General features: G+C 50.0%; 1 protein-coding gene across 1 annotated transcript in view; it reads left to right on the plus strand.

Annotated features, from left to right (window-relative positions):
* The window catches only part of LOC144680096 (disintegrin and metalloproteinase domain-containing protein 12-like), a 268,407-nt gene that overhangs the window by 129,892 nt on the left and 115,176 nt on the right, over positions 1 to 23,339 (plus strand). Inside the window, exons 10-13 of the mRNA XM_078541258.1 lie at positions 7,847 to 8,013; positions 11,100 to 11,184; positions 16,732 to 16,874; positions 22,958 to 23,135. Of these exons, the coding sequence (XP_078397384.1) occupies positions 7,847 to 8,013; positions 11,100 to 11,184; positions 16,732 to 16,874; positions 22,958 to 23,135 (573 nt within the window). The remainder of the gene's footprint in view (positions 1 to 7,846; positions 8,014 to 11,099; positions 11,185 to 16,731; positions 16,875 to 22,957; positions 23,136 to 23,339) is intronic.

The raw sequence follows: 23,339 nt of genomic DNA on the forward strand, positions 1-23,339 counted from the left end.
TCACTCTCCAGAATGCCGAATATATTTCACCCCGGCAGCCTTCAGGGAGCTGCCTGTGCTGTTTTAAAACCACCCGCCTGCCTGACAGACCCCTGCCCCCATCCAGCCCTCCCTGACCATTGGGAAGACACGTTTCACATTGGGCGGGCTGGATTGGCCAGCGAGTGTGAAATCGCGGCAGGGGGGCCGATCCCTGACCGCTCTCGGGCCAGCCAATGGCGCGTGCCCACCAAGGGTAAAATTCAGGCCCATGATCCTGATGTTCTCTTTCCTGCTGGATCAAAGAGAGAGAGAGAGGTGTGGGTTAGCATGGGTGCACCATGAACCTCTGTTGGTTAAGTCTGAAGGCCCCTTCATGCATGCCGGAGAGTGCTTGGATGGCCAGTGTGTAGTGTGCTCATTGGCTGTCCGAAACCCCACCTTCCGCCCCACTCCACCTGACCGATTGGCGACAGCTTTGCCCATTGGACTGCAGGCTGTGCTCTCAGCTCAGGCACAGGCATTCTCCTAACCCGCACTGCAAGGCTGCACCGTCAGCTTGAGCCATGGAGGTGACTGGTCCAAACCGGGATGAAGACATTGCGAGGAGCTGTGAGCGTCTGCACCATGGCCAGCTTTAGCAAGGCCATTCTACAACATGCCCAGTTGGCCAACTGCTCTGCTGCCCCCTAAAACACACATTAATTTGTGGTCTTTGCCCGAGGGGTGAAAAGTTCTGGAGCATTTAGGGGCACTTTCATGCTTTTAAGTTGCTGGAGTGGGCAGCAAAGCCTCAGAGGCCGGACTCTACGCCTGTCAATGGAGCTGCAGCTGAAGGTACCTCAGCGGTGGAAGAATGCTCACTGTTGACCAGCTTTCCTAAGTGCATGGCCGGCCCCCACTCTCCTGGCATGCACTTGAATATTTCCTTCAGTCTGTGCTGCCTTCCCCACCCCACCGCACCGCCCCCCCCAAAAACCACCCCCGGTCCTGAGCTGCACTGGAGCCCTTTGCCCCGGAACCACACGGAAAGCGAGCTGGGGGAAAGTCACTAGCCTGTGCCTCTTCCTTATGTCCCACAGGCGATGCTCGCCAGCGCTGTGCGAGGTTGTGTGCACTCACCTCTGAGTTCCCCCCGAAGTTCAAGTCACCGGTCGCATGCCTTTTAAAGGCAGATGTGGAGCTCACTGTCCTGAAGTCACACCGATGCAGGCGCTAACTTTAACATGGGGCGGGGGGGTTGATTCTGGTGAGCAGGGCTGATAATGCGATGCTGAAGTATTGAAATTAGGTTCTCGATGTGCGGTGACAGGAAACGCAACACGTCATTGACAGGCGGAGTGTACAATCGCAAACTGGTTTCACAACAGCGTGAAACTGATGTTTGGCCTTCTCACCAAATTGCCCCCCGGCCCAACGTTAACGGAGCTGGGAAATCCCGGCCACTGATATAGATTGGAAATAGTTCAGGCCCTGTGGCACTCCACTGATCACTGTTTTCCAACCCCAACACCATGAGCCCTTAGCTTGTGTCACAACCTATTATGAGACACATTTCAAATGTCTTTTGGAGATCCAAATACACCACATCTACTGGTTCCCCTTTGTCCACCCTGCCCATTAGCTCCTCAAGCAATAATACATTTGTCAAACATGATTTTCCTTTCGCAAAACCATGTCGACTCTGCCTGATTGGATTCTGATTTTCTAGATGTCCTGCTGCTACCTATTTCCTAATGGATTGCAGCATTTCCCAGTGACAGGCGCTAGGCTAGCTGCTCTATGCTTTGCTAGGGTGAAATCTCCCTGTCCTGCCAGCAGTGGGAAATGTGACGGGCGAGGGAACTTCATTTGGCGTGAGGCCACAAATCAATTTCCCGACATTGGGATGAACATTTGGAATCCTGATCTCCGGACATTGGAAGCGGGTAAAAGGTGGCCGAGCATCCCGATGAGCAGTGTTGGGAACTCTATCAGTGTGAATTAGCAAGGCATACATGCTCATTAAAAAGCCACCTCGGAGGAATTAAGTCGGGGATGAGAACGTTCACATTTACAACTGTGTATAAATAATGAACACCTAACAAGCCAGACTTCTTCCACAACTTGGAGGTGAATAAATGCTGCTTTGGCCCTCTTGAGGACCGCCCTTTTTTCTTTATTCATTCACGGGATGTGGGCTTCACTGGCTGGGCCAGCATTTATTGCCCATCCCTAGTTGCCCTTGAGAAGGTGGTGGTGAGCTGCCTTCTTGAACTGCTGCAGTCCATGTGGTGTAGGTACACCCACAGTGCTGTTAGGGAGGGAGTGCCAGGATTTTGACCCAGTGACAGTGAAGGAATAGTGATATATTTCCAAGTCAGGATGGTGAGTGACTTGGAGGGGAACTTCCAGGTGGTGGTGTTCCCATCTATCTGCTGCCCTTGTCCTTCTAGATGGTAGTGGTCGTGGGTTTGGAAGGAGCTGTCTATCCATCCAGATGAGGGGAAGGACGGCCTGTTGCAGGTTGATACAGGGCCAGGAGGAGGCCTGAGCAGCAAGAGGCTGCTGGGCATCAAGAAGGTCAGGATGCCGGCAACCAAAGGCCAGTCTGATGATGAACATTAGCCTGACCACAGGTATACCCAGGCGGTGCAGCTATCTACAAATGAGTGAAAGGCAATGCTGAAGGTGCCTCAGAATGTCCCCAGATGTGGTTGCACACATCTGCCAGCTTCTTTCCAATGACCTGCGGCCTCAAGGACTTGGGGGCAATCCCATGCTGGTGGCCTGGGAGCTCACCACCACTTCAACCGTCTTTGCTAGTGGCTCCTTTCAAGGCTTCACTGGGGACCTATGCAGCATCTCCCAGTCAGAGAGGCACAAATGCACCTCGGAGGTGACATATGTCTGGTACAGGAGAGCGCACTAATTTGTCCAATTCTACCTGGATCCTGAAAGCAAGGCTACAGGAGCATTGAGATTTGCAGCAATCTCAGGTTTCCCATAAGGACAGGGCACATGTGGCCTTGAGAACTCCCTGGCAACAGCTAGTCATATTGACCAGTTGAAAAGGATCCCGCTCTTTGGACATGTACTTGATATGTGGTCACATGGGCAAATCTGCATGTTTGTGCATGTTCCCGTGATGCCTACACTCTGACCCACTCCCAGGTGCCACAGGGTTTTGAAGAATCTTGGTGATTGGTTCATTGGAGACAAGGAATACCTCCAGAAGACCTGGCTGATGCAATCAGTTGGCCATCTGCAGAGTGCCGCCAAGGGGAGCTACAATGATGCATATGTCCCGACCAGGTCCACGGTTGAGCAGACAATAGGTCTCCTAAAGGAGAGGTTCAGGTGTTTGGGCTGCTCAGGCGACGACCTCCAATACTCCCCAGAGGAGTGTTCCGGATCATTGGTGTCTACTGTGCTCTCCACAACCCAACGCTACAAAGGGGGGTGTCTTGTCTGAGCGAGACATGGAGGATTGGCATGGACCGTCTGATGATAAGGATGGTGAAGGGGATGGACTTGGCAAGGGCCAGCAGGTTATCAAGCCACATACCGAGTCCATAGCATGGGTACCACATGGCAGACAGGCCCGCGCCAATCTGATAGCTACCAGAGTCCAGACAGAGTCAACTGCAGACATATTTCTGTATCTTTTCACTTTGCTGCCCTCTGGTGGCAGGCAGGCCCAGCAACTTTTTGGTGAGAGACAGAGTTTTTGCTACAGAACCATTCAAGTGGCTGACCCATCTCGGCCTCCTCCGGAGGTCCCCAGCATCACACACGCCAGTCTTCAGACAATTTGATTCACTCCACGTGATATCAAGAAATGGCTGAAGGCACTGGATCCTGCAAAAGCTATGGGCCCTGACAATATTCCAGCAATAGTACTGAAGACTTGTGCTCCAGAACTTGCTGCGCCCCTAGCCAAGCTGTTCCAGTACAGCTACAACAGAATCTGAGAATCATACAGTGCAGAAGAGGCCCTTCGGCCCATCGAGTCTGCACCGACACGTGAGAAACACCTGACCTACCTACCTAATCCCATTTACCAGCACTTGGCCCATAGCCTTGAATGTTATGACGTGCCAAGTGCTCATCCAGGTACTTTTTAAAGGATGTGAGGCAACCCGCCTCCACCACCCTCCCAGGCAGCGCATTCCAGACCGTCACCGCCCTCTGGGTAAAAAAGATTTTCCTCATATCCCCCCTAAACCTCCTGCCCCTCGCCTTGAACGTAAATCCCCCCATGACTGACCCTTCAACTAAGGGGAACAGCTGCTCCCTATCCACCCTGTCCATGCCCCTCATAATCTTGTACACCTCGATCAGGTCGCCACTCAGTCTTCTCTGCTCCAACAAAAACAACCCAACCTCTCTTCATAATTTAAATGTTTCATCCCAGGCAACATCCTGGTGAATCTCCTCTGTACCCCCTCCAGTGCAATCACATCCTTCCTATAATGTGGCGACCAGAACTGCACACAGTACTCCAGCTGTGGCCTCACCAAGGTTCTATACAACTCCAACATGATCTCCCTACCTCGATCGATAAAGGCAAGTGTCCCATATGCCTTTTTCACCACCCCACTAACATGCCCCTCTGCCTTCAGAGGTCTATGGACACACACGCCAAGGTCCCTTTGTTCCTCAGAACTTCCTAGTGCCATGCCGTTCATTGAATACTTCCTTGTCAAATTACTCCTTCCAAAGTGTATCACCTCACACTTTTCAGGGTTAAATTCCATCTGCCACTTATCTGCCTATTTGACCATCCTGTCTATATCTCCTTGTAGCCCAAGACACTCAACCTCACTGTTAACCACCCGGCCAATCTTTGTGTCATCTGCAAACTTACTAATCCTAATGTCAATATAGTCATCTATGTCGTTTATATAAATGACGAATAATAGGGGACCCAGCACAGATCCCTGTGGTACGCCACTGGACACTGGCGGAACCACATTAGCTGTTCTCCAGTCCTCTGGTACCTCCCCTGTGGCCAGAGAGGAATTAGAAATTTGGGTCAGAGCCCCTGCAATCTCCTCCCTTGTCTGGCTGGCAACACTGGCATCTACCAGGCTATGTGGAAAATTGTCCAGGTTTGTCCAAATCCAACCCAGCCAATAACCACAGGAGTTCCTCAGGGTAGTGCCCTCGGCCCAACCATCTTCAGCTGCTTCATCAATGACCTTCCTTCCATCATAAGGTCAGAAGTGGGGATGTTCGCTGATGATTGCACAATGTTTAGCACCATTTGTGACTCCTCAGATACTGAAGCAGTCCATGTCCAAATGTAGCAAGACCTGGACAATATCTAGACTTAGGCTGACAAGTGACAAGTAACATTCACACCACACAAGTGCCAGGCAATGACCATCTCCAACAAGAGAGAATCTAACCATCGCCCCTTGACATTCAATGGCATTACCATCACTGAATCCCCCACCATCAACATCCTGGGGATTGCCATTGACCACAAACTGAACTGGACTAGCCATATAAATACTGTGGCTACAAGAGTAGGTCAGAGGCTCAGAACAGTGCGATGAGTAACTCACCTCCTGACTCCCCAAGGCCTGTCCACCATCTACAAGGCACAAGTTAGGAGTGTGATGGAATACTCCCCACTTGCCTGGATGAGTGCAGCTCCAACAACACTCAAGACACCGTCCAGGGCAAAGCAGCCGCTTGATTGGCCCCACATCCACAAACATTCACTCCCTCCACCACCGACGCACAGTAGCAGCAGTGTGTACCCATCTACAAGATGCACTGCAGGAATTCACCAAGGCTCCTTCGACAGCACCTTCCAAACCCTCGACCACTACCACCTAGAAGGATAAGGGCAGCAGATAGATGGGAACACCACCACCTGGAAGATCCCCTCCAAGTCACTCACCATCCTGACTTGGAAATATATCGCCGTTCCTTCACTGTGGCTGGGTCAAAATCCTGGAACTCCCTTCCTAACAGCACTGTGGGTGTACCTACACCACATGGACTGCAGCAGTTCAAGAAGGCAGCTCACCACCACCTTCTCAAGGGCAACTAGGGATGGGCAATAAATGCTGGCCCAGCCAGCGAAGCCCACATCCCGTGAATGAATAAAAAAAAACGTGATTTATGATAGCTGAATTAAATTGCACTACTTAACATTGAGCTGCTGGTGGTTTGATCCTTTACATGCACCATGCTGCGTTGGCTACAGAACCCTGGCACGAAATACGCGCTGCCAAACTTGCACACCACTGCATTCACCAGTGAACTCAGGCACCTGGAAGTAGCATTGACATTTTTCACATGCCCTCGCAAAGTTCATGTTCATGGCAACTTGGAAGCAAATTCAGCAAATGTAAACTCAGTAGGGATGTAGTCTTGTCACCCTCTCACCTGCTCCCAAAGAGGGGCAGATCTGACAGACAGCTCTTTCAAGTGGAACCAGATTTTTAATTTATTTATTCATTCACGGGATGTGGGCTTCATGGCTGGGTCAGCATTTATTGCCCATCCCTAGTTGCCCTTGAGAAGGTGGTGGTGAGCTGCCGCCTTGAACCGCTGCAGTCCACGTGGTGTAGGTACATCCACAGTGCTGTTAGGGAGGGAGTTCCAGGATTTTGACCCAGTGACAGTGAAGGAACGGTGATGTATTTCCAAGTCAGGATGGTGAGTGACTTGGAGGGGATCTTCCAGGTGGTGGTGTTCCCATCTATCTGCTGCCCTTGTCCTTTTAGATGGTAGTGGTCGTGGGTTTGGAAGGTGCTGTCAAAGGAGCCTTGGTGAATTCCTGCAGTGCATCTTGTAGATGGTACACACACTGCTGCCACTGTGCGTTGGTGGTGAAGGGAGTGAATGTTTGTGGAAGGGGTGCCAATCAAGCGGCTGCTTTGTCCCGGTTGGTCTCAAGGTTCTTGAGTGTTGTTGGAGCTGCACTCATCCAGGCAAGTGGGGAGTATTCCATCACACTCCTGACTTGTGCCTAGTAGATGGTGGACAGGCTTTGGGGAGTCAGGAGGTGAGTTACTCGTCACACGATTTCTAGCTCCTGACCTGCTCTTGTAGCCACAGTATTTATATGGCTGGTATTCAGTCAGAATTCAGTTTCTGGCCAATGGTAACCCCCAGGATGTTGATAGTGAGGGATTCAGTGATGCTAATGCCTATGAATGTGAAGGGGCGATGGTTAGATTCTCTCTTGTTGGAGATGGTCATTGTTTGGTACTTGTGTGGCGTGAATGTTACTTGCCACTTATCAGCCCAAACCTGGATATTGTCCAGGTCTTGCTGCGTTTGGACATGGACTGCTTCAGTATCTGAGGAGTCGTGAATGGTGTGCAACATTTCTGCTCCTGTGACCCTCTGAGAAAGAGAGGGCACAGATTTGAAGTAATTGGCAAAAGAAGCAAAGGCAACATGAGGAAACGCTTTTCCGTGCAGCGAGTGGTTAGGGTTTGGATTGCTCTGCCTGAGATTGTGGTGGATGCAAGTTTAATTGAGGTACACAGAAGGGAATTCGATTGCACCCGTAGAGGAAGAGTGTGCAGGGTTACGGAGAGAATGCGGGGTAATGGCACTCGATGAGCTGCACTATTGGAGAGCTGGTGCGGACATGATGGGCTGAAAGGCCTCCTTCTGCACTGTAGCAATTCTGTGATTCTGTGTGATAGTTTGTGCTGTGACACTTACCCCTTACTGTCAGTGAATTCCAGGAGAGAGGCCCCGTACCCTTGCCCCACATCCTTCTCTGCTGATGTTCTGCATTGGGTGCTATTCTAGTTTAATGCACAGTCGAGCTGAATTTAAGCTTCTATTCATCTGGGCTCATCAGTTTAGGTAAATTTAGTCACCTGAGTCACTAACACTTTGTCTTTTCCAGTATTACAGACCATTTAATATTCGTGTTGCTCTGATTGGTGTCGAGGTGTGGAGCAGAGACCAGATCAGAGTGGACAGGAGTGCTTCAGGAACCATGAACCGCTTTCTCCGTTGGAGGAAAAGTACTCTTCTACCACGAATGTACAATGATAACAGCCATCTCATCACGTAGGCACCTGACACCCAGCACTCTCACATCAAACTAACCCTGGGCAGGACAGGGGAAGGGGTTTTTCAAATTTATTCATGGTTCAGGGAATTAATCCCGATTTGGGTTCGAGAAGGTGATTGTCAGCCAAGCTCTTGACCTCCTGCAGTCCATGTGATGAAGGTATACCCGCCCCCGTGTTGTTAGGAAGGGACTGCTGTGAATTTGATCCTGTGATAATGAGTGTCAACAGTGGTTGCCATTACTCTTACAAGATTTTTATTTCAGATTGATTAAATTAATTGAATTTTAATTCTCTAGCTGCCGTGGTGGGATTTGAAGTCAGACTATCAGAGAATAGTTGCAGCTCATCGTGGCTCTCTGCCCAAGTCCCAACCCTCAGCCCTTTCCACATTTATTTTCTCTTATCCAATTCCCTTTTGAAAGCCCTGACTGAACCTGCCTCCACCACCCTCTCAGGCAGTGCATTCCAGACCCTAACCACTCGCTGTGTGAAGAGGTTTCTCCTCAGCTGTCCATTTACTCTTTTTCCATTCACCTTGAATTCGAGTTATCTGGTTCTTGATCTTTTCACGAATGAGAACTGTTTCTCTCTATCTGCTCTTTCCAGATCCCTCAGTGTTTTAAACACCTCCATTAAATTTCCTCTTAATCTTTTCATTTCAAAGGAGAACAACCCCAGTTTCTCCAATCAATAAACAATAACTGGAGTTCCTCAAGCATTTTCGTCAATCTTTTCAGTACCTTCACATTCTTTCTAAAGCTCGGTGCCTAAAATTTAATAAATAATACAGTTGAGGCTGAACCAGAGTTTTATTTAGGCTCACCATAACCAACTTGCATTTGTACTTTATTTTTTAAATTCTTTCATGGGATGTGGGCTTCGCTGGCTGGGCCAGCATTTATTGTCCATCCCTAGTTGCCCTTGAGAAGGTGGTGGTGAGCTGCCTTCTTGAACCGCTGCAGTCCATGTGGTGTAGGTACACCCAGAGTACTGTTAGGAAGGGAGTTCCAGGATTTGGACCCAGCGACAGTGAAGGAACAGTGATATATTTCCAAGTCAGGATGGTGAGTGACTTGGAGGGGAACGTCCAGGTGGTGGTGTTCCCATCTAACTGCTACCCTTGTCCTCCTAGATTGTAGTGGTCATGGGTTTGGAAGGTGCTATCTAAGGAGCCTTGGTGAATTCCTGCAATGCATCTTGTAGATGGTACACACACTGCTGCTACTGTGCGTCGGTGGTGGAGGGAGTGAATGTTTGTGGATGTGGTGCCAATCAAGCAGGCTGCTTTGTCCTGGATGGTGTGGAGCTTCTTGAGTGTTGTGGGAGCTGCACTCATCCAGGCAAGTGGGGAGTATTCCATCACACTCCTGACTTGTGCCTTGTCAAGACAGGTTTTGGGGAGTCAGGAAGTGAGTTACTCACCGCAGGATTCCTAGCCTCTGATCTGCTCTTGTAGCCACAGTATTTATATGGCTAGTCCAGTTCAGTTTGTGGTCAATGGTAACCCCCAGGATGCTGATGGTGGGGGATTCAGTGATGGTAATGCCTTTGAATATCAAGGGGTGATGGTTAACTTCTCTCTTGTTGGAGATGGTCATTGCCTGACACTTGTGTGGTGTAAATGTTACTTGCCACTTGTCAGCCCAAGTCTGGATGTTTTTCAGGCCTTGCTGCTTATGCTTAGGATCCTTTAAGCCTTTTTAAACCTCAAACTGTGCCCATCACCCTACCCCTTCCTGTCGTCCACAATGATTTGTGCACATGTTACTCCAGCCTGTCTATCCCTGCACCCACTTTAGAATTGTACCCTTTATTTTATATTGCATTCCTTCATTCTTCCAACCAAAATATATCACTTCACACTTCTCTCTGTTAGATTTTATTTGCTAAGTGCCTGTCCATTTCACCAACCTGTCCTTTTGATATTTATCACTACCCTCCTCACAGTTCATGATGCCTCCAATATTTGTGTCACCTACACGTGGAAGTCTAGGTCATTTATATATATGAAGAGAAACACTGGTCCTAATATCAGCCGAGAGGGAACCTACACCACCATCCTCTCCCACCCCAACACCACCCTCACCACACCCCCATCCCCATGGTCCTTCTAGTCCAAACATCATGTCCCCACTTCATTAGACCAGGTCTTAGGATTAGCTCAGGTCTCAGGATTACTTGTCCAGTAACATAACCACGACACTACCACATTAAAGCCTTGCTCCAAATGTAGAAAAAGAGCATCATTCAAGAGTGATGTGAATGTCATTGACATCAAGGCAGCATTTGACCGAGTGTGATATCAAGGAACCCTAGCAAAGCTGGAGTCAATGGGAATCAGGGGAAAACTCTCAGCCGGTTGGAGTCATACCTAGCACAAAGGAAGATAGTTGTGGTTGTTGGAGGTCAGTCATCTCAGCTCCAGGACATCACTGCAGGAGTTCCTCAGGGTAGTGTCCTCGGCCCAACCATCTTCAGCTGCTTCATCAATGACCTTCCTTCCATCATAAGGTCAGAAGTGGGGATATTCGCTGATGATTGCACAATGTTCAGCACCATTCGCAACTCCTCAGATACTGAAGCAGTCCATGTCCAAATGCAGCGAGACCTGGACAATATCCAGGCTTGGGCTGACAAGTGGCAAGTAACATTCACGCCACACAAGTGCCAAACAATGACCATCTCCAACAAGAGAGAATCCAACCATTGCTCCTGGATATTTTGCGGGGTTTTGGTAGCATACTTCTCATCATTCAGTCCCTGAGCAAGGGCTCAGGGCAAGGTTCTGGCTTGATCTGAATTCCGGGGGCAGGACTTTTGACTGAGTGGGGTGGGCGCTGCCTGACCCGCTCAAGCAGAAAATGTCGCGTGGTGACGTCAAGGCGAGCGTCCCCACATCATCGCGCACTTGTGCGATATTTCTGTTGGCGGGCACGCGCGAGAATCAGTTGCTGTGAAAGCGGAGATGGTTCCGGGTCCTGTATAAAAGTTACCTGCTATTTTCCTCCATGGGAGGGAAAATGTCTGTCGCCCTTTGATTCTCACACATTCTTCAAGTGAACATTGATTTCTGTTTTGCAGAGGGAGCCTTTTTGAAGGTGGCGTTGCAGGATTGGCAACATTTGGTGGTATCTGTTCATTCGACCATTCTGGAGGAGTAAGCACGGTGAGCATCCATTCTTCTTCCATTCTTCTTCCATTCTTCTTCCATTCATTCGACCATTCTTCTTCCATTCATTCGACCATTCTTCTTCCATTCATTCGACCATTCTTCTTCCATCCTTCTTCCATTCATTCGACCATTCTTCTTCCATTCATTCGACCATTCTTCTTCCATCCTTCTTCCATTCATTCGACCATTCTTCTTCCATTCATTTGACCATTCTGGAGGAGTAAGCACGGTGAGCGTCCATTCTTCTTCCATTCCCCCAACTCCTGTGGCTAACACATTGCCCTTGGCAAAGTAGAACGACCAGAACCTCAAACTACTGGTAACTTCAAACAAATACCCATCCATAAGCTGGAGAAAAGGATATGTTAAGGAGGTGTTCACCCTGATGGAAATAAGGATTTATGTTTCATTATTTCATGTAATATTTTAACAGTTTATGTAAAAGCTAACTTCAGTGATTGAATTTTCGGACAGGGAGTGACCATTGCAGAGTTGTTGTGTGGCTGAATCTTCCACATTCACCGTGTGGCACTGCAGCAACAGAACTGCATTCCACCACAAATAATAGCTTCACGTTCCTCACTCAGCAATATCATCCAACCAAAGAACCAGGCGTCAGGCAATGAGGGGGGAATATTTACCCCTCAATCCCCCTCACAGGAAACCGATTATCTGGTCGTTATCACATCGCTGGTTGTGGCAGCTTGCTGAGTGCATATTAGTTGCTGCATTTTCCTATTTTACAGCCATAAGATACTTCAATGTGTACTTCAGTTGCTGTAAAGCATTTTGAGATGCCTGATGATGATGAGAAGTGTTACATAAATGCAAAGTATTCTTTTTCATGCATGCTGTACAGGAGAAGCAGCATGTGAGCAATAGAGATATCTGCTTTAATTAATTACAGTCCAGCCACAATCAGCCATGAATGGTGGTGGACAAATTCAACTATGAACAGGAAGAAGAGGTTCCACAAAAATCCCCAACCTTAATGATGAAGGAGAATGTGCATTTTTTATTCTTTTCATGGGACGTGGGTGTCACTGTCTAGGCTGGAATTTATTGCCCATCCCTAATTGCCCTTGAGAAGGTGGGGGTGAGCTGCCTTCTTGAACCGCTGCAGTCCATGTGGTGTAGGTACACCCACAGTGCTGTTAGGGAGGGAGTTCCAGGATTTTGACCCAGTGACAGTGAAGGAACGGTGATATATTTCCAAGTCAGGATGGTGAGTGACTTGGAGGGGAACTTCTAGGTGGTGGTGTTCCCATCTATCTGCTGCCCTTGTCCTTCCAGGTGGTAGTGGTTGTGTGTTTGGAAGGTGCTGGTGAATACCTGCAGTGCATCTTGTAGATGGTACACACACTGCTGCTACTGTGCATCGGTGATGGAGGGAGTGAATGTTTGTGGATGTGGTGCCAATCGAGCGGCTGCTTTGTCCTGGACGGTGTCAAGCTTCTTGAGTGTTGTGGGAGCTGCACTCATCCAGGCAAGTGGGGAGTATTCCATCACACTCCTGACTTGTGCCTTGTAGATTGTGGACAGGCTTTGGGGAGTCAGGAGGTGAGTTACTCTCCGCAGGATTCCCAGCCTCTGACCTGCTCCTGTAACATCAATGTATGGTTGATGAAGTCAAGTTTCTGGTCAATGGTAACTCCATTGCAGAGAATGCAGATGGTCCACATGATTTAACCAACACCTGCACAGAGGGCATTGGGCAGGATGGACCCCATAGACAGTGGGACGTGGGCTTCCCTAAACTTGAAATGACTCAGTTTGTCAGCAGCGAGTCTTCTCTCAGCAGCGAGTCTTCTCTCAGCAGCGAGTCTTCTCTCAGCAGTGAGTCTCTCAGCAGCGAGTCTTCTCTCAGCAGCGAGTCTTCTCTCTGCAGCGAGTCTTCTCTCAGCAGTGAGTCTTCTCTCAGCAGTGAGTCTTCTCTCAGCAGCGAGTCTTCTCTCAGCAGCGAGTCTTCTCTCAGCAGTGAGTCTTCTCTCAGCAGCGAGTCTTCTCTCAGCAGCGAGTCTTCTCTCAGCAGTGAGTCTTCTCTCAGCAGTGAGTCTCTCAGCAGTGAGTCTTCTCTCAGCAGTGAGTCTCTCAGCAGTGAGTCTTCTCTCAGCAGCGAGTCTTCACTCAGCAGTGAGTCTTCACTCAGCAGCGAGTCTTCTCTCAGCAGTGAGTCTTCTCTCAGCAGCGAGTCTTCTCTCTGCAGTGAGTCTTCACTCAGCAGTGAGTCTTCACTCAGCAGTGAGTCTTCACTCAGCAGCGAGTCTTCACTCAGCAGTGAGTCTTCACTCAGCAGCGAGTGTTCACTCAGCAGTGAGTCTTCACTCAGCAGTGAGTCTTCACTCAGCAGCGAGTCTTCACTCAGCAGTGAGTCTTCTCTCAGCAGTGAGTCTTCTCTCAGCAGTGAGTCTTCACTCAGCAGCGAGTCTTCTCTCAGCAGTGAGTCTTCTCTCAGCAGTGAGTCTTCTCTCAGCAGTGAGTCTCTCAGCAGCGAGTCTTCTCTCAGCAGCGAGTCTTCACTCAGCAGCGAGTCTTCACTCAGCAGCGAGTCTTCACTCAGCAGTGAGTCTTCTCTCTGCAGTGAGTCTTCACTCAGCAGTGAGTCTTCTCTCTGCAGTGAGTCTTCACTCAGCAGTGAGTCTTCTCTCAGCAGTGAGTCTTCTCTCAGCAGTGAGTCTCTCAGCAGCGAGTCTTCACTCAGCAGTGAGTCTTCTCTCAGCAGTGAGTCTCTCAGCAGCGAGTCTTCTCTCAGCAGCGAGTCTTCACTCAGCAGTGAGTCTTCTCTCAGCACTGAGTCTTCACTCAGCAGTGAGTCTTCTCTCAGCAGTGAGTCTCTCAGCAGTGAGTCTTCTCTCTGCAGTGAGTCTTCACTCAGCAGTGAGTCTTCTCTCAGCAGCGAGTCTTCTCTCAGCAGTGAGTCTTCTCTCAGCAGTGAGTCTCTCAGCAGCGAGTCTTCTCTCAGCAGTGAGTCTTCACTCAGCAGCGAGTCTTCACTCAGCAGCGAGTCTTCTCTCAGCAGTGAGTCTTCTCTCAGCAGTGAGTCTTCACTCAGCAGCGAGTCTTCTCTCAGCAGCGAGTCTTCTCTCAGCAGTGAGTCTTCTCTCAGCAGTGAGTCTTCTCTCAGCAGTGAGTCTTCTCTCAGCAGTGAGTCTTCACTCAGCAGCGAGTCTTCTCTCAGCAGCGAGTCTTCTCTCAGCAGTGAGTCTTCTCTCAGCAGCGAGTCTTCTCTCAGCAGCGAGTCTTCTCTCAGCAGTGAGTCTTCTCTCAGCAGTGAGTCTCTCAGCAGTGAGTCTTCTCTCAGCAGCGAGTCTTCACTCAGCAGTGAGTCTTCACTCAGCAGCGAGTCTTCTCTCAGCAGTGAGTCTTCTCTCAGCAGCGAGTCTTCTCTCTGCAGTGAGTCTTCACTCAGCAGTGAGTCTTCACTCAGCAGCGAGTCTTCACTCAGCAGTGAGTCTTCTCTCAGCAGCGAGTGTTCACTCAGCAGTGAGTCTTCTCTCAGCAGCGAGTCTTCTCTCAGCAGTGAGTCTTCTCTCAGCAGCGAGTCTTCTCTCTGCAGTGAGTCTTCTCTCAGCAGCGAGTCTTCACTCAGCAGCGAGTCTTCTCTCAGCAGTGAGTCTCTCAGCAGTGAGTCTTCACTCAGCAGTGAGTCTTCTCTCAGCAGCGAGTCTTCTCTCAGCAGCGAGTCTTCTCTCAGCAGCGAGTCTTCACTCAGCAGTGAGTCTTCTCTCAGCAGTGAGTCTCTCAGCAGTGAGTCTTCACTCAGCAGTGAGTCTTCTCTCAGCAGCGAGTCTTCTCTCAGCAGCGAGTCTTCTCTCAGCAGTGAGTCTTCTCTCTGCAGTGAGTCTTCTCTCAGCAGCGAGTCTTCACTCAGCAGTGAGTCTTCTCTCAGCAGTGAGTCTCTCAGCAGTGAGTCTTCACTCAGCAGTGAGTCTTCTCTCAGCAGCGAGTCTTCTCTCAGCAGCGAGTCTTCTCTCAGCAGTGAGTCTTCTCTCTGCAGCGAGTCTTCACTCAGCAGTGAGTCTTCACTCAGCAGCGAGTCTTCACTCAGCAGTGAGTCTTCTCTCAGCAGTGAGTCTTCTCTCAGCAGCGAGTCTTCACTCAGCAGTGAGTCTTCACTCAGCAGCGAGTCTTCACTCAGCAGTGAGTCTTCACTCAGCAGTGAGTCTTCTCTCAGCAGCGAGTCTTCTCTCAGCAGTGAGTCTTCACTCAGCAGCGAGTCTTCTCTCAGCAGCGAGTCTTCTCTCAGCAGCGAGTCTTCACTCAGCAGCGAGTCTTCTCTCTGCAGTGAGTCTTCACTCAGCAGCGAGTCTTCTCTCAGCAGCGAGTCTTCTCTCAGCAGTGAGTCTTCTCTCTGCAGTGAGTCTTCTCTCAGCAGCGAGTCTTCACTCAGCAGCGAGTCTTCACTCAGCAGCGAGTCTTCTCTCTGCAGTGAGTCTTCACTCAGCAGTGAGTCTTCTCTCAGCAGCGAGTCTTCTCTCAGCAGCGAGTCTTCTCTCTGCAGTGAGTCTTCACTCAGCAGTGAGTCTTCACTCAGCAGTGAGTCTTCACTCAGCAGTGAGTCTTCTCTCATCAGCGAGTCTTCTCTCAGCAGTGAGTCTCTCAGCAGCGAGTCTTCTCTCAGCAGCGAGTCTTCTCTCAGCAGTGAGTCTCTCAGCAGTGAGTCTTCTCTCAGCAGCGAGTCTTCATTCAGCAGTGAGTCTTCACTCAGCAGCGAGTCTTCTCTCAGCAGTGAGTCTCTCAGCAGTGAGTCTTCTCTCAGCAGTGAGTCTTCACTCAGCAGTGAGTCTTCACTCAGCAGTGAGTCTTCACTCAGCAGCGAGTCTTCACTCAGCAGCGAGTCTTCACTCAGCAGTGAGTCTCTCAGCAGTGAGTCTTCTCTCAGCAGCGAGTCTTCTCTCAGCAGCGAGTCTTCTCTCAGCAGTGAGTCTTCTCTCTGCAGCGAGTCTTCACTCAGCAGTGAGTCTTCTTCAGCAGTGAGTCTTCACTCAGCAGCGAGTCTTCTCTCAGCAGTGAGTCTTCTCTCAGCAGCGAGTCTTCACTCAGCAGCGAGTCTTCACTCAGCAGCGAGTCTTCACTCCAGCGAGTCTTCACTCAGCAGCGAGTCTTCTCTCAGCAGTGAGTCTTCTCTCAGCAGCGAGTCTTCTCTCAGCAGCGAGTCTTCTCTCAGCAGCGAGTCTTCTCTCAGCAGCGAGTCTTCTCTCAGCAGCGAGTCTTCTCTCTGCAGTGAGTCTTCTCTCAGCAGTGAGTCTTCTCTAAGCAGTGAGTCCTCCCTCAGCAGTGAGTCTTCTCTAAGCAGTGAGTCCTCACTCAGCAGCGAGTCTTCTCTCTGCAGTGAGTCTTCTCTCAGCAGTGAGTCTTCTCTCAGCAGCGAGGCTTCTCTCAGCAGTGAGTCTTCTCTCAGCAGTGAGTCTTATCTCAGCAGCGAGTCTTCTCTCTTGACGGTTTTATGTGAGTGTTAAACAGCCCATGCAATTTTGAATTATTGGCGGTGGAGGGTGATGTTGAAACATGTTCACAGCACGTTCCTTCTGTTCCGTGTAGGACAGCCTATCCAGCTATTTGGCTCTTGCTGCAACCCTTGCCCATGAGGTGGGACACAATCTGGGAATATCACACGATACTGACTTACGGAATTGTAACTGTCCAGATGTGAATGCCGGCTGTATCATGGAAGACGCACTCGGGTAAGAAACACATTCAATCAGTGTGACTGGTGTTGATGGATCTCATTCCCACTGCAACATCTAACAGTAAGAATGAGCCCTCCCTATCCAACACAGAGCTGGTGGGATGATTTGTATTCCCGAAGGAACCTATGCTCTGAGCGTAATTCAGTTTGCTATGTTATGTCACGATTGTATTATTGCTGGTTAAGTAGCTAAGGGAAGGAGGAGGCTCCACCAACATCTCCGACCTCAGTGATGTGGAGCCCAGAACGATTGCAAAAAGCAAGGTCAAAATGAGAAAAAAAACAATTGTTGGAAATGATCCTCAGGTCAGGAAGTGTTTCTGAGAAGAGATAATGATAACGTTTAATGTGTCAGCCCCTTCTTCAAAATAAAGTTGAAGTATTTGCAAATGTTCTCAACCAAAGTGCAGAGTGACTAAACCTGCAAAAAAGACAGGAGATCGGAGCAGGAGAGAGCCACGGTCACTGCCTCTCCACAAGATCTAATCTTACAGATCTGAAATCAACCTTCGCACGAAATCCCCATATCCCTAATCCCCTCAGCACCCAAATATCTATTGATTTCTGTCATGGATATGCTCAATGACTGAGCACCAACATCTCACTGAGATCGAGAATCCCACAGCTTCCAATTGGCAAAGAAAATTCTCCACAGTTCAGTTCGAAATGGCTGTCGCCTTATTCTGAAAACCTAACTGAGGCTGCTGGCTGGGAAAACATCCTCCCAACCCATTAAGGATTTGATACTTTGGAATGAGATTACCTCTCCTTCTTAGAAACCCTCGGATGTATTGGTCTTCTCTACTCAACCACTGAGCCTCTTCCCGATGATTGCCCCATCCTAGATCTGTCCAATTCAATGCACTGTAAGTGATGATGAGAGGTGTCTGATAACATCTCAGCTGTGAAGCTGAACATTCCTCTAGCCAAGTTCCAGTTCAGCTCTGTCAGTAGCATCTGACTGACAATGTGTAAAATTTCCCAGGTACCTCCTGTCCACAACAAGCTAGATAAATCGAACCTGGTTAATTATTGCCTTCACAGTCATCCAGCCATAAAACAGGTACCATGCCCTAATGTTGGCAACCATGAACTTCCATTGGATTGGTCCATGATTATGCTTGGCAAACTACTGCAGTGGATTGCTATTGCCTTCTGCAGTATGGCTGACCAGGAAACTCTCCCACTCTTACCACCTGCCAGCAGGCATACTGGAAGGATTTAAATGCTGATAATCAACCTGTTTGGCCACATTATGAAAGCACCTTCCATGGCCATCAAGTCCAAAAGTGCAATTTGAGCCCAGAGCTTCTGGCCCACAGGTAGGAGATGTAAAATGCCTTCAAGGTATAGCAGTATGACATCACTAGAAGGGAAGTGTGTCATGTGATGCAGTTTTAGTTTCACTTTTTCCTGTGCACAGAACCCACACAACTTTGATTTCTTCAAGCTTTCTACCTTTGTATAAATGTTCTCATGTATCCCAATAAATGAACCACAACGTGTTTACCAAACCCTTATGAGTAATTGCTGCCTTAATATCATCAGGGTAGAGTCCTCGGCCCAACCATCTTCAGCTCCTTCATCAATGACCTTTTACACCGTCCCGGGCAGGCCCATTTTTGATAATATCCATCTGCTCTGGGACATTGTTCACTTTTCTCAGGGGGCTGGTGTGTCGCACGCCTTCCTGTCTCTTGACCAGGAGAAGGTGTTCCACAGGGTGGATCACGAATATTTATTCGGGACTCAGCGAGCATTCGGGTTCGGGACGCATTTCGCCGCCCGGATCTGATTTTTGTGTACACTGCTGCAGAGTGTCTGGTTAAGGTTAACGGGTCCCTGACAGTGCCCCTTCGCTTTGGGAGAGGAGTTCCTCAGGGCTGCCCCCTGACTGGACAATTATATTCTATTTGTGTGGAGCCTTTCCTGCGCCTCTTGCGGAGGAGGTTGTCGGGATTGGTTCTGCGCGGGCCGGGCATTGGGGTGGTCCTTTCAGCTTACGCTGATGACGTACTCCTCATGTTTAGTGACCCGGCTGACCTGCGGAGGATGCGCGAGTGCCAGGAGATCTACCCTGTCACGTCTTCTGCCAGGATCAACTGGGATAAATGTTCTGGACTCCTGGTCAGTCCATGGCAGATGGATCCCCTACCCGAGGAGCTCAGGCCTTTCACCTGGAGCAGGACCATCCTCCTGTACCTGGGGGTCCATCTCTGCCCTGCTGAGGAATCCTGGCCGGCGAACTGGCAGGAACTGGAGACGAAAGTCACCGCTCGCCTGTGGCGCTGGACAGGACTGCTCCGAGTGCTGTCTTACCGGGATCGAGTTCTGGTCATAAACCAGCTGATCGCTGCCATGTTGTGGTATCGGCTGGTCACTTTGACCCCTCCCCTGGACTTTGTCACAAAAATCCAGAGAATGTTCGTCGACTTCTTCTGGGACAAAAGGCTGCACTGGGTCACTGCTGAGGTTCTGAGTCTCCTGCTTAGGGAAGGTGGTCAGGTGCTGGTGTGGAGGGTGGTCAGGCGCTGGTGTGGAGGGTGGTCAGGTGCTGGTGTGGAGGGTGGTCAGGCACTGGTGTGGAGGGTGGTCAGGTGCTGCTGTGCCTACGCACCCAGATGGCGACCTTCCACCTTCAGGCCCTGCAGTGATACCTTTACATCAAGCCCGTCCGAGATGGTTGCCCTGGCGACGTATTTCTTCCGCCAGGTGCATAGCCCGAATTATGACGGGCTGCTCCTGTTTATAGACCTGAGGGGCCTTCGTGGCTCCTTGCAGGTGTTGCCCATCTTTTACCAGGATCTGATCAAAGCCTGGAACATGGTCGCCTCGCGACGCAGCTCTCCCCCGTCAGGAGTAGCGGCTATCGTCAGTGGCTGGTGGAGAGGAGGGCTGTGGCTGCTGGGGTGACCAGGATCGGGGAGGTGCTGGGCGGCAGAGGAGGGGGCTGGATGCTACCACAGGAGTTGGCATGTCACGCGTCTGTGGATGTCCTGCTCATGGCCAATGCCCTTCAAGACCTCAGGACAGTCGTGCTCGGACCTGATGTCATTCTGGGTCTTGAGGCAGCAATGGTGTGCAGTGGTCTTCCGTCTGAGCGTACCCCTGTTCGGACAGAATTCCACATTGGCCCCAAGCCCCGAACCCTCCCTTGGGAGGCGGTGCCCCACAACCCGAGCCGCCTCAGGGATATGCCCTCCGTGTCCTTTAGCACGGCGCAGACAGGTTTCCTGTATGGGCTGCTACACACTCTTCACTCCTGTGGAGCTAGAATTGCGAAGGTCACAGGAAGAGGGGATTCAGATGGGCCGGTCACTCCCGGGGTCCCCAGCTCCAGCAACTGTGACATGCCTGAGCCCAGAGGCTCATCATGTGACTCAGCAACACTGGCCTCCAGCAGTCCTCCGAGTGCCAGAGTGCTGAGAAGCCCCTGCCTCTGCCTGCTGTGAATCAGACAGTGTGGTGTTTTATTGTATTTGTTCATGGGAAGTGGGCTGGCTGGGACAGAATTTATTGTCCATCCCTAATTACCCTTGTTCAGAGGGCATTTTAAGAGACTACCACATTGCTGTGGGTCTGGAGTCACATGCAGGTCAGACCAGCAGATGTTAGTGAACCAGATGGGTTTTTACGACAGTCGGCAATGGTTCCCTGGTCATCGTCAGACTTTTAATTCCAGATTTTTATTGAATTCAAATTTCACCATCTGCCGATTCAAACCTGGGTCCCCAGAACATTACCCTGAGTGTCTGGAATACTAGCCCAGTGACAATCCCACTACACCACCAGATTGTGACCCTGAGGCTGCTCTAAAGCTAGGCCCCACTGGGGTATGTGCCTCTGCGCTGGTGGAGGGTGTGTGTGAGCGCTGTGACAAGAGTGCCTCCAGATTCCTCCTCCAAGCAGCCTTCGGGCTTGACTGGAGGCCCTGGGCCTTGGATTCTGTCGGCTGTTTGGAGAAGTGCCTGCGAAAGCAAGGGGAGATAACCAGTGCTTGGCAGTGGCCTGTGAAACAGGACACATCACTCACAGCCTGGTTATCTGATGATGTTACTTCTGGATCCTCACTTGGTAGAGTAGCACTGACCTCACCGTCAGCACGGGACTGGTCCAGATCCTTGCCGGCCAGCTGGATGGCTCTGTTTTCAAAGCCCGTGAGGACCTGGATGTCGGGCATTTCGCCACCGGTCTGCGACCTCTCCCTCCTGTTGTTTGCCAGCTTGTCCTGCATGAATATAGATGGAGAGAGTGTAAGCAGGAACCCTGCCAGTCCAGGTGATAAGTAAGCCTGGCCGGTGTGGGTGGTGAGTGGTCCCATGGACGGGATGAGGACAATGACAGTATGTGTGAGAGAGTGAATGGTGGTGTCCCTTGAACTGGCAGTGAGTGAGGGCCCTGTGGGTGTGTGATGGGTTTGTGAGTGTGTGAGTTGGGAGTGATGAAAAGAGTGACTTACCCTGGTGGAACAGAGGAGATCATTCATCCTCTTGCGGCACTGGGTGGCTGTTCTCTTTTGCAGGGTGTTGGCGCTGACCACCACTGCCACCACCTCCCAAGCTGGATTGATAATGTTGCTGCCCATCCTGCAGCCAGAGGGGGAGGGGGGCAGAGGACATCATGGCCTCCACTGCATCCAAAAGGCACTCGAGGGACACATCATTGAACCTGAGGGCTGCAGTCTTTTTGCCTTTCATGACCATCCTGTCTTCCTTGCAGCAGTCGTGGGCTGTAAGCACTGAGAGGTGTGCGCATGGCTGCACTTTAAATCTGGTGCCCAGCATGATGAAGCAATGAGGTGATGACATGGCGGGCGAATGAGAGCCCGCCCGCCACAGAAACAGCGTGTTTCTTGGGAGTGCATAACTAATGCAGCGGGATTGGGGTGATACGGCGTGAGAAGCCGCCATTGCAGCCGACGGGTAAAATGTCATTTTTCCCACTCTCGACCGGACTTATTGCAAACCTTGGATGATTCTGCCCATAGATCTGTCTGCTCGATAACACTTATGTCATGGTAACTAAACATGAACATGTATTGTATGTAGTTCTGCTGGTTTGTAAGGGGGAAAGTACCTTTAAAAAGAAAGGGGGATGTTGCAATTTGCCTTTAAGGTATTGCAGCATGACATCACTAGAAGGAAGTGTGTCATGTGATCCAGTTTTAGTTTCATTTTGTCCTGTGAGCAGAATGCACACAGTTCTGATGTCTTCAAGCTTTCTACCTTTGTATAAATGTTCTCCTATGCCGAATAAATGATCCCACGATGTGTTTTTCCAATCCCTTGTGAGTGATCGCTGCCTTTCTATCATTATAACAACATGGCAGTAAGGCTGCTACCACCGTGCCACAGGATTACCATCAGGCTGCTCACCTGCTCAGCAATGATGAGTTCAGGCTTCACCAGGCCCACTCAGCTCCAGACCTCACCCCAATTTTTATCCAGATATGAACACAAGCTGAATGCCCGGGTGAGGTGTGTGTAATTGCCCCCAGAGGGTATGGAGATATAATAAAGATAATACAGACCCTAACTAATTCCCTTCTCAAGGTCATTATTGAATCTGCTTCCAGCAACCAGTCAGGTACTTCATTCCACATCATAACAACGTATTGTGAAAAGCATTCTCCACATCTCAGAACTGCCATTTATCTTCAGTATGTCCTCTCTGATTCCCAACCACCCTGCCACTGGAAGCAGTTTCTCTTATCTCATCTTGATGGACTGTTCCTTTAACCTTCACTGCTCCAAGGTAAAAACTCAGCATCTTTCATCTCCCCATGTCATTGAAGTCCTTCATCCCTGGCACCATTCTCACCTGCACGCTGTCTAAGGCCTTGGCATCCTTTCCATAGTGTGCAACACAGTGATCTATGTCCTCTCGCTAAAGGTTTGTCTAAAGGTTTAGCATAGATTTCCCAGTCAGGATGGTACATGGCTTGGAAGGGGACCTCCAATTGGTGCTGATCTCAGATGCCTGCTGTGTTTGCCCTTTCAGTCACTGCTGTTGAAAAAGTGTATGTGGAACTTGTCTCCTTCCTTTTGGTGTTTATTTTTTGTATGTTCCTATTGACAGTTTCACATCGCCAACACAATTCAGCAGCTGCAGCCATGAGGATATAGACAGAAGCCTGCTCTCTGGTCTAGGGATGTGTCTCTACAACCTGCCAGATGTTGACAAGCTGGTTGGGGGCCCTGAGTGTGGCAACCTGTACGTGGAGAAAGGCGAGGAGTGTGACTGCGGTAATCCTGCGGTAAGGAGGGGGTCAGATGAGTGATGACGTGGAAGGGTTCCTTGTGGTAATGCACAGCTTACAGCTATTGGCAAGACTGAATATCATGGCAAATCATAAACTTGTATGTTTATTACCCAACGCACAGAGGCCACATGTAAATGTAGGCATTGTTCTGACTCCCTTGCCTGTTAAAAATTTGTCTGTCTTGAATAAATTCAATTA

The sequence above is a fragment of the Cetorhinus maximus genome, chromosome 1 (assembly GCF_964194155.1).
Source record: "Cetorhinus maximus chromosome 1, sCetMax3.hap1.1, whole genome shotgun sequence".
In the NCBI taxonomy this organism is placed as follows: domain Eukaryota; kingdom Metazoa; phylum Chordata; class Chondrichthyes; order Lamniformes; family Cetorhinidae; genus Cetorhinus; species Cetorhinus maximus.